This window comes from Motacilla alba, chromosome 8 (assembly GCF_015832195.1).
Source record: "Motacilla alba alba isolate MOTALB_02 chromosome 8, Motacilla_alba_V1.0_pri, whole genome shotgun sequence".
Taxonomy (NCBI): domain Eukaryota; kingdom Metazoa; phylum Chordata; class Aves; order Passeriformes; family Motacillidae; genus Motacilla; species Motacilla alba.
Window position 1 is genome coordinate 3,213,084 of NC_052023.1, and position 9,939 is coordinate 3,223,022.

Consider the following 9,939-nt stretch of genomic DNA (forward strand, 5'->3'; position numbering starts at 1 on the left):
GGATCCTCTCATGTCACTGCTGGTGAATACATGCATCTCCCGGGGCTCATGCCTAAGTGTGCTTAAACCCAGAGGTGAAAAGAGATATTCTCAAAAATAGGCCTCTCCCCTTTAAATTCCACATTAAAACAGAGATTTGAATTTTCCAGCTTCCCAAGTGTAAGGTAATGGAGAACATGTGTATGGCATCACTACAGTGGCTCTGCTGCACCTCTGTGCCTTGTCATCAGCACTGGACAATCCCAACAGCCACAACTGATGGCCCCAAAAGAGAGAAAAGGAACCCAAAATGTCCCCCAGTGCAAGAGGAGGCAGCTGATGACTGCAAAGGGCCGTGACAGAGCCACACGGTGCAAGAGCAAAGTGCTGCTGCTCCCTGCTTCTTTCACACTAAAACACAACAAACACGTCAAGATTCCACATGGTCCATGTGCATGAACACCTCCCTAACCCAGAGCTGCTCCTGGGTGGGAAAATGCAGCACATTCTGCTGCCAGCTCCCACCAAAGGGCCCCGGCCGGCAGAGCTGGGCATCTGCATTGACTTCTCAGCACCTTCATCAGCTCTGCGGGGCTTTGGGAGCAGCTTCGCCATGGGCTGTGACCCAAAGGACAAGGCAGGTGGGAAGGGATGGCTGGAGAGCTCAGGGCATGGCCAGAACCAGCTGCTCTGCCGGCACTCGTTGGGTGGAGATAGAAAATGTTGGTGCTTCGGAAGCGCTGAGTTCCGGGACAGCTGTTTACTTCCAGCCCACGTCACCAGACACGGGAAACACGAAACTCAGTCAGATGGTTGTGAAAGGTTGTGCAACCTTATCTCGGGTGTCCCCTGAGACCTGGGACTCCTCATACCAGGAAGCGAGCTGCTTTAAACAAGGAAAGCACGAGGCTCTCGAGCAGCTGGAGACTCCCTGGCACTGAGAAGCTGAAACTGGGATGTAGCACGGTGAGGGCACCTGGGAAGGAGGGAGCAGGGTCATCCTGGGAGATGGGTTTGTGGGAGCTGCATGCTGATACTGCCAGGTTTTAATCTCAATCCCACAAAGCTCATTTCTGTCCTTTATACAAGGGCATGGAGCACCAGGGCTTAGTAAAGTACTGAGGGGAGGCTGGAGAGGAAGGGGGAGGCTGGGGGTGTTCTGGTTTGTGGTGGGTTTGTTTTAAATCAGATGAGAGGGAATGTTTCAGTTTAATCAAGAGAGGGTTTAATTCCTTCTGAAAGCTGGGAAAGCAGGAGCCTGAATGCAGCCCCAAGAGCAGGCTGCAAACGCCACTCCTTGCTGTCCCTGTGTTTGCACCCACAGCTGTGCCAGCACATCACCCATCTCCCCCTGACCCTGGGAGCCTCAGTGGTGCCCTGTGAGCTCAACCTGCCTGACCTGCTGTGGGACACGTCCCTGCAGAGCTCCACCATCCAGCCATGCTGCACTTCCTCTGGAACAGCATCTCCGTCCAGACATTCCTCATCTTTCTCTTCATCTTCCTGCTCATCGCAGACTACATGAAGAACAGAAATCCAAAGAATTTCCCTCCCACCCCCTTCCGCCTGCCCTTTTTGGGGCACATCTACCTCTTAGACTTCAAAGATCCTTCGATCACAGTGCAGAAGGTATGTAGGTGGTGAGCAGCATGGAGAAGGGATGGAGGGATTGCAGCTACACATCCCTGGCCATGCAGGGAAAGGGACAACCCAAATCTCACAGGTAGTGAAGGCAGGCAGGAAGTTTGCCCTCATCGGTGACATTTGCCTGTGTACAAGCAGGGTGACAAGTGCGGAGTGATTCCATGGGCAAAGGTCACAGCACCATCCCACAGGTGCAGTCACAGACGTACAAACCCTATGGTCCGAGTGGGGGCTGGAATGGGGTGAAACAAAAACTGGAAAAACAGGACTCAGAAATCAAACCTGGTGAGCTTTACTTGATTTGTGGCCAATTAACACCATCTCCTGATCACTGATTCAGGAAAAGAGGAAAGAAAAAAGACTATGCCCTCAGGCAGAGTGCACACATTCTGTCTCCCCTCCCACTCTTCCCTTATTTTCACCCGTGTCCCCTGACAGGGGTGTCCTGGTCTCACCAGCAACATTCATTGCGAATGAAAACCCCTTTTGTTTATGTCCCCTCCCAGCTAAGTAAAAGATACGGTGACATCTTCGGCATGCACATGGGCACCATGAAGTTTGTGATGGTGAATGGGATGCGGCTGGTGAAGGAAGTGCTGGTCAACCAAGGGGACAAGTTCATGGACCGCCCTGACATTCCCATCGACGAGGAGATCTTCAGCAAGATCGGTAAGTTACTCCTCAAGACACGCCTCGAGTGTAAGGTCCAAGCCTCGACCCTCAGAGGTCTGAGACTGCTGGAGACAGGGCAGAGAGAGCCCTGGAGCTTTTCTCCCTCAGTGGGAGATGGGCCCTGGCTCACGGGGGTGTTCTGCCAGGACTGATCTCCTCCACTGGGCACGTGTGGAAGGCACAGAGGAGGTTCACCCTGACCACGCTCCGGAACTTCGGTCTGGGGAAGAGAAGCCTGGAGGAGCGCATCCAGGAGGAGTGCCGATACCTCGTGGATGTGTTTAGGGATGAACAGGGTGAGTGCCACGGCCCTCAGCAGCTGGGAAGGCAGGAACTGGTAGGGCCTGTTATAATTTCACTGCATGCTGAAAAATACCACACCTTGTAAGCGATGCTACAACACTGCCAGCATCCCTGCTCCTTCCTGCAGGTGCTTTGCCTTCCAAGTGGCTGGGGAATGCAGCCAGGCAACACCCACAGCATTATTCACAGCCCACCTTCAGTCTACTCCTCTCTGGGAAATACCGCGTGTGCATAAACACCGATGCTTCCAATGAATTCGAATGACATCGGGCAGACTTTGTTTTCATACAAACATCTCCATAAGCTGATTGAACTGGGACCACTGGGGTTGTCCTGCCAAGCTTGGCCAGCTGATGGGGTCAGCCAGGCACCCCAGGAAAGCACTGACACAGGACAGTGCCCATTAGGGGCCACTCATTTCATTCATATTTCTTGACTACTTTACCTCTGATGTGTGTTTTCTTCTTTTCTGAGAAGAGTGGAAGAGAACTGATCTTTTTCTTCTCCAGGGAATCCTTTCGACCCTCAGCTTAATGTCACCAATGCTGTTGCAAATGTCATCTGCTCCCTCATCTTTGGCAATCGGTTTGAGTACCACGATGAGGATTTCCAAAGACTGCTGAAGCTGATGAATGAAATGACTGCCCTCCATGGAGCTGTCACAAGCCAGGTACAGCCCTCCTGCCACCAACCCAGGGCCACAGTTTCTTCTCTGAAGTCAACCTTAAAAGTCACAGTGCTGTCATCACCAAAGCTGTCACTCCCTATTCCTTTGCACAGGGTTGATTTGCCTGTCATTTCTTTCTTCCTTCTGTTTAAGTTGTGCCATGCTCACGCTGTTTTCTCTCACCCAAAATCACTTTTCCTGCCCCCTGATTGCCAACCTGCCCGCTGAAATAGCGGGTAACACACAAGTTACCCCACAGTGAGAATTCTGCTCTTCTGGAGCTGAGCTGTTTCCACCAGCTCCAAATTCAGTGAGTGCAATCGAAGGCTAAAATCTTGGTGTCAGAAGAGTTTTTAAAGTCCTTTATTCAATTTTTCTCCTTTTGTGCTCAAAGCTGTACAACAGTTTCCCATCTATAATGAAGTACTTACCTGGAGCCCACCAAACCATTTTTAAACACTGGAGGTTATTGAAAAAATTTATGCAAGAGCAGATCAACAAACACAAGGAGGACTGGAACCCCTCAGAGATCCGGGACTACATTGACAGCTACCTGCTGGAGATCTCCAAGGTCAGCAACTGGGAGAAAACCCTCCTGGAGTGGGGCTTAGAAATCAGAAAGGATGGGAAACGAGCCCAGATTCTCCATCTGAGCTGCCTGTGCAGCCTTTTATGAGCTCAGGATGGACATCAGGTTCAGGCCACCCATCAGCAGGATGGGGATGCGAGGGGTCAGCAGCATCTGCCAAAATCCTTGCGGTGGTCTGGACACAGTCTGGTGCCAGGACACCCTCACTGTTCCTGCGTCACTAACACACCTTCTCCTGAAGGACCATGACAGTGACACCTTCCAGGAGGAAGGCCTCATAGCCTGTTCACTCGACCTGATGTTTGCTGGGACGGAGACCACGTCCTCAACCCTCCGCTGGGCTTTGCTCTTTATGGCCACACACCCAGAAATTCAAGGTACAGTTAACAAAAAGGGGGTGTTTTGCCTTGCTTTTATCCCTCACAGCTTTGTGAGAGACCAGTTGGGAGTGTCCCCACACTCACATAAGAGGTCCATTGCTAGACCCTTACAGCAGTAACCTTATATTGTTCCAAGGGTTTTTCCCTGGGCTCATTCCTGCTCTTTCCCCAGCCCGGGTGCAAGCTGAGATCGATGCAGTCATCGGCCAGGCACGGCCACCAGCCCTGGAGGACAGGAACAACCTGCACTACACCAACGCTGTCATCCACGAGGTGCAGAGGAAAGGCAACGTTATCCCTTTCAACGTGCCAAGAATGGCATCACAGGACACCTACGTGGATGGCTACTACATCCCAAAGGTAAACTCCAGAGCGCTGGCACTCCAGGGACACTCCCAGCTCCCCAGGCACGGTGCCAGCCCAGGTCCCTCCTGTGCAGACACTGTCCCTGCCCTGTCCAGAGTTCACTCCTGCTGAAAATGGATTTTTTCCAACCAATGTTCTCCAGCTCCCTGACTAGTGCCCCATCCCACACATGCCTTTGAGGCACAGATCCCAGCTCCCAGCTCTTACAGGGACTTTAGCCCAGGATTAGAACAGATAAAAATGATGCTGATGAGGGAAAACGCAGTTACGTAACTGCACCTCCAAACAGACAAGAAATAGAAAATCTGGAGCTTGCAGTGGGGTGTTACACAAATAATTTCAGTAGAATTTGACTAAGGATGTTCTTCATGGAGAGCAGACTGGAAGATAAAACTGCTCCTCCTGCTGTCAGTGCCAGAGAAAGTGTAATTTATCTTTCTTTTTTCCTCTTAGGGCACTGGTGTAATGGCAAATTTATCCTCTCTGCTGTTTGACGAGAATGAGTGGAAAACCCCTAAAAGTTTTAACCCCGAGCATTTTCTGAAGGATGGGAAGTTCTGGAAAAACGAGTATTTTCTACCATTTTCTATGGGTAAGATCTGCTCAATTATGGTGCACGTGGGCTTCAGTTTCCAACTGCAGGGTGGAAACAGAGAGGAAAATAGTAGTGGAAGGGGCAGATGCACCCTGGAGGTGCTACTCAAAATGCTCCCGTTGCCTCCCCAAAGCACCACAACCACACCTGGAGCCCTTTTCTGTCTTTCACATGCACAGAAGAGAAATGAGGATGAATAAAGAACCATGTAAATTCCAGAGATCTTAGGAACACCTTCACTGAGGCCACTGCTCTGCTCCCCCATGGCTGAGCTCACCAGGGGCCTCACTGTTGCCACCACAGAGTTCCCCAGCCAAGAGCTTCCATGGGGAAGTTGCTTTTAGCACCTGCTTTGACACCAGCACCACACATCTCTGCGAGCTCTCTTTGGTGAGCTCTCCAGCATGGGCACATCCAGGTCGTGTGTGTGTGTGAATTGTCCTCACAAAATCATGCAATATGGGGAGCAGACCATGCTGCAATGCCAAAGTTATTACTGTGAAGCTTTGTTTGGGTTGAAAAACTCACCCAGGAATGGGGTAACACAGCTGGACCAAGGTCCTAAGGACAAAAAGCACAGTCTGAGGATGCTGTGGGTTGCTGTCTCCACAGGGAAGCGTGCCTGCCTGGGCGAGCTGCTGGCCCGTTCCGAGCTCTTCCTCTTCTTCACCTCCCTGCTCCAGAAATTCACCTTCAAGGCACCCCCCGACACCACGCTCAGCCTCCAGCCCTTTATAGGCATCACACTGGCCCCACAGCCCTACAAGATCTGCGCTGTGCCTCGGTAGAGGAGCCTTGGCCACCATCCTCACATGAAAAATCCTTTGTCAGGGGTGCTGAAAACAAGCCCTTGACAGCTTTAGGGGGATGCTGGGTGGTTTATTTCTTTCAAAGCAATTGTAAAATTGTTTTTTTTCACAATTAGACCTTGCACTCTGTATCCCATGATGGTGTGATCATGGGATCAGCCCGGGAGCTTCCAGGGCATTATTAGGCTTGCCCTATGGCACTGTAAACTAATGAGGGGCTTGGGGATTTCCTAATTTTGTGATGGATGGCCGTGGTTCACCTTGGCAAAATGAGGGACACTTTAGAGACTGCACTGTTGAGCCACCCACTGTGGCTGGGTACAGTGGGAGAGCAATGGGAGAGCAATACCAGCCTTTGTTTTACAACATTAACACAAGCATTAATTTGATATTTCCTTAATATGTACTTATCTAAAAAAAAGTCACTCTATAACACTGGTTACATAATAAATCATTATCAATACACACATAATAAATACATAATAAATCTTTATCAAAGCATTTGTGTCATGAAGTGTTCTGCAAAGTGAAGACCAATGCAGGCCAAGTCCAGCAGGGGCTGCAGGCTTTGGCCATGCCCTGTGTCTCTGGCCCTGCACTGCAGGAGGTTGGCACTGTAAAAACAAAGGCAATTCCTACAGAAGTGATGGAAAGAACGATCTTGGCAGCACAGCTAGAGCTACAATATACAAAATCCTCTCTGTTTACCTGCCCAGCATCACAGAGTGGCTGGTGTGTCCGAGGGCAGTGGGGTGAGCTCCAGCAACACACGATGCAGTTCAGCTGCACTCAACAGTCTGAGGAGGAAAAGGGTGCCTTGAGAAATAACAGCAACAAATTACTGTTTTGAACCATCATCTACACAGTGAAACAGTCCCAGGATTGGCAACCAATGGTTAGCACCAGTAAATGCACTGAACTGGGAAACAGCTGCACTCCAAGGAGCCTGCTGAGACCTCCAAGCAGAAGCTGCAGCTCCCAGGAACAGGATGGGGAATCAGAAAATCAGCACAGCACCAGGAACACACACCTCCAGCTCCTGCTCTCCTGCTGAGGAAATGAGCAGAGAGCAATCTTTTCCTCTTTTCAATTTTCCCTGGAGTACAGCTTACCTCTTCCTAGAGGAAGTGAATTTCTCCCAGGTGAACACAGCTTCTGGCACAGCTCCTTCAGCACTGCCTGGGTGGGGGTTCTGCCACTTCCTCTGATTTTCTGTGCCAGTGGAAACAAGAGTTTGGGCTGAGATACTGCTCCAGGTACTTGAGGCTGTTTCACAGACCCGGTAAGGTGGAGAAATGAGGACACATGGTGGGACACAAACCAGTCCATTTATTAAATGCAGACTTGTCTCATGCCAATCCCATGGAGAACCTGGTCTGTCCTGAAACAGGGTATTTGAGGTGGTGTAAAAGTATCAACATGTAGCACCAGGTTGTGCATTGCCCAGAAACACCAGCTCGGGACCATTAAATACATGGCTTGGAATGAAGACACCAAAGAATTCATTTTAAAAATCTTTATGTGAATATAAAAGGATTTTTTTCCAAAGAAAAAAATAAAACCAAAAGTTTAAAAATTAGTGCAATTTTTCGAGTTCTATGCAACACAGTGTTTACATTTGTTTTAAACAGAAGATGTAGACACCGATACACCAAAAACCTTAACTCCAGCTTTAGGGGAAGGGGAAAATGAAATAAGTAAGAAAATTATTGTACTAGACATTACCAACTCCTAAACAATTATTTTCATTTTCTAATTTCTAAACTATTTATGGCTACCTAAATAGAACATCAGTATTGCTTATATTACTTATTTCCAAGTAAGTATATATCATAGAAAATAGAATACCCATATATATATAGATTTTTTTAATGAACAAAAAAATCAGGTGAAAATTTATTTTCAATGAGTGTTTCTTAAACCACTATATAATAAGGTTGTTGCAAAAGAATCTTCTCAAAACTGCTGCCTGACCCATCTTGAGTAAAAGAACCTACTAGTCCATATTTTCTATTATTGCTATAAAACACTTCTCCTCCACAGTAATTAATCTTATATAAAAAATAATCAACAAATGATATGTCAATCAGAACATTTTTTTTTGTTTCTTTGGATCTACATTACCCGTTTTACTGGAAACTGGCTAAATTCCTAATAATGCCATTTAACTTCACCAGGATTCAGTGGTTTCACCTCATATTTTATTTTTCACATTTATTTTCACCTCATATGAACTGTGCTGGTACAAATTCACCTTCCAGGAGAGCCAAGGGCCTCTCTGTTCCTCCTGCCTCAGGCGTGGTGCACCAAAGGACGTGGAGTGACAGGGCTCTGCTGCTGCATGTTGGACACAGCTCAGCTGTAACACAGCAGTGTTTTCAGCACCTTTTTGGTTTGACACGGGTGAAGCCAACAATAAAATGATCCTGATCTAATGGTCCTTCCTGCACAAGCAGATGAGCTGAAGTGAATACAACACCATGGCTTCTAATCCAGTATTTACTTCCACACATCAGTTCCTCGTTCACAGGACAGAACCCAGGTTTAACTAGTTGTATAACAGCTGTTTTAAACAGGTTCTCAGTCCCAAAGAAACCCTTGAGCGATATTCACGGGCTTCACTCTTAACAGTTTGGAAAAGCCCCAAATAAGCAACATTTCATCAAATACCTGAAAACCAGATTCATTTTGGCAACCCCAACATGATTAATGGGGACAACTGTGCCCTGAAAAAGGCTGATCCCTGCCTGTAGATCAGGACTTCAATTCTTTCATCACTAGTCAGAAGACAAACTTCCAATTAAATGACAGGAAGGTTCTTAGTTATTTTTGGTCCCAGGGTCTGCAGTTTTGAGAAGTGTAAGTCAAAGACATTTGCTCCAAGTTTGTCACTATTCAGCACCTGACAGACTACTGACACAGCTCCACTACTGGGAGAAGCACAACAAATCAAGCCTACCAACTACATGAGTATTTGAAGGACATCCATGAAAGTTTCCATGCTGCAAAGAACAAGGGTTAAGAGACCCACTCAACACCATCAGAAACAGCTCCACGTTTCACTAGAACACACCAAATACCAGACTTTAGGAATGGAAGCATCCTGCTAAGCCTTAATCTCCTGCTGCACTGCTCACCACCACCTCCCTCCCACCCACAGCTCTGGCAGATTAAATATGCAACTGTACCTTAACAACACCAACTCCACTAACACCACTGCAGCAATAAAAGACCTCAAAACCCACGAGGTAGTCCAAGGAAGCATAAAGTCCTGAAGAACACCACCACAGACAACTCTCCAACAGCCACGTGTCTGTTTCGTGCCATGCTGAGCACGAGCCTGGCTTTTAAACAATGTCTTTCGAAGGAAGAAATCTGCTGAATGCCTATTCATACATACAGCACTGGAAAACAACCACCACAACTAAGAAGCAACCCTAAGTATCAAAAATGAATGCTTGCCTTTTCTCTGGCATGACATGCAATGCCCAATTAAAGATTTAAGATGCTGGGGAAGGAAGAAATCAAAGGACAAGCTATAGTGAGGGGCAGGCAAAATGACACACTATCCAAATGTCCCACTTTAAAACTTAAAAATTCTGTAAAGCTGAACCCTGTTCTCAAATCAAAGATGGCCTTAATGGTAAGACAGGTGTGTTTTCATTCTCACAGGCAGCTGAATTTTGCATAGGATGATGGTCTGGTACAGCACCCTCAAATAATTAAATTAAGTGTATCCCTTTCAAGGGCTGCTGCAATTTTATTTCATTTAACTATGGGTATAATGAACTTTTTCTAGACCATTTGCAAAGAACACACATTAACAGGTTTCCTAAAACTACAATTCAAAACAAGAGTTAGACATTAGGGAAATAAAGTCACAAGTTTTGTGAAAGACAGCAACTTCCTGCACACAGATGTCAGGTAACAACCCC

The 9,939-nt window shown here is 47.6% G+C and overlaps 1 protein-coding gene across 1 annotated transcript; it reads left to right on the top strand.

Annotated features, from left to right (window-relative positions):
* The first annotated feature begins 1 nt into the window (after window position 1).
* LOC119703868 (cytochrome P450 2J2-like) lies at window positions 2–7,820 on the top strand. Its single transcript, XM_038144318.1, has 10 exons — window positions 2–945; window positions 1,304–1,608; window positions 2,130–2,292; window positions 2,442–2,591; window positions 3,108–3,268; window positions 3,660–3,836; window positions 4,096–4,231; window positions 4,407–4,594; window positions 5,054–5,192; window positions 5,808–7,820. Exons 2-10 carry the CDS (start codon window positions 1,420–1,422, stop codon window positions 5,981–5,983), a joined length of 1,479 nt encoding a protein of 492 aa, XP_038000246.1. The 5' UTR covers window positions 2–945; window positions 1,304–1,419; the 3' UTR covers window positions 5,984–7,820.
* Window positions 7,821–9,939: the final 2,119 nt, after the last annotated feature.

Coding starts and splice junctions, on each gene's coding strand:
- LOC119703868 (XM_038144318.1), top strand. CDS start 1,420: ATGCTGCACTTCCTCTGGAACAGCATCTCCGTCCAGACATTCCTCATC. Junction 2,293..2,441: donor GGAGATCTTCAGCAAGATCG/GTAAGTTACTCC, acceptor GTGTTCTGCCAG/GACTGATCTCCTCCACTGGG. Junction 4,232..4,406: donor CACACACCCAGAAATTCAAG/GTACAGTTAACA, acceptor CTCTTTCCCCAG/CCCGGGTGCAAGCTGAGATC.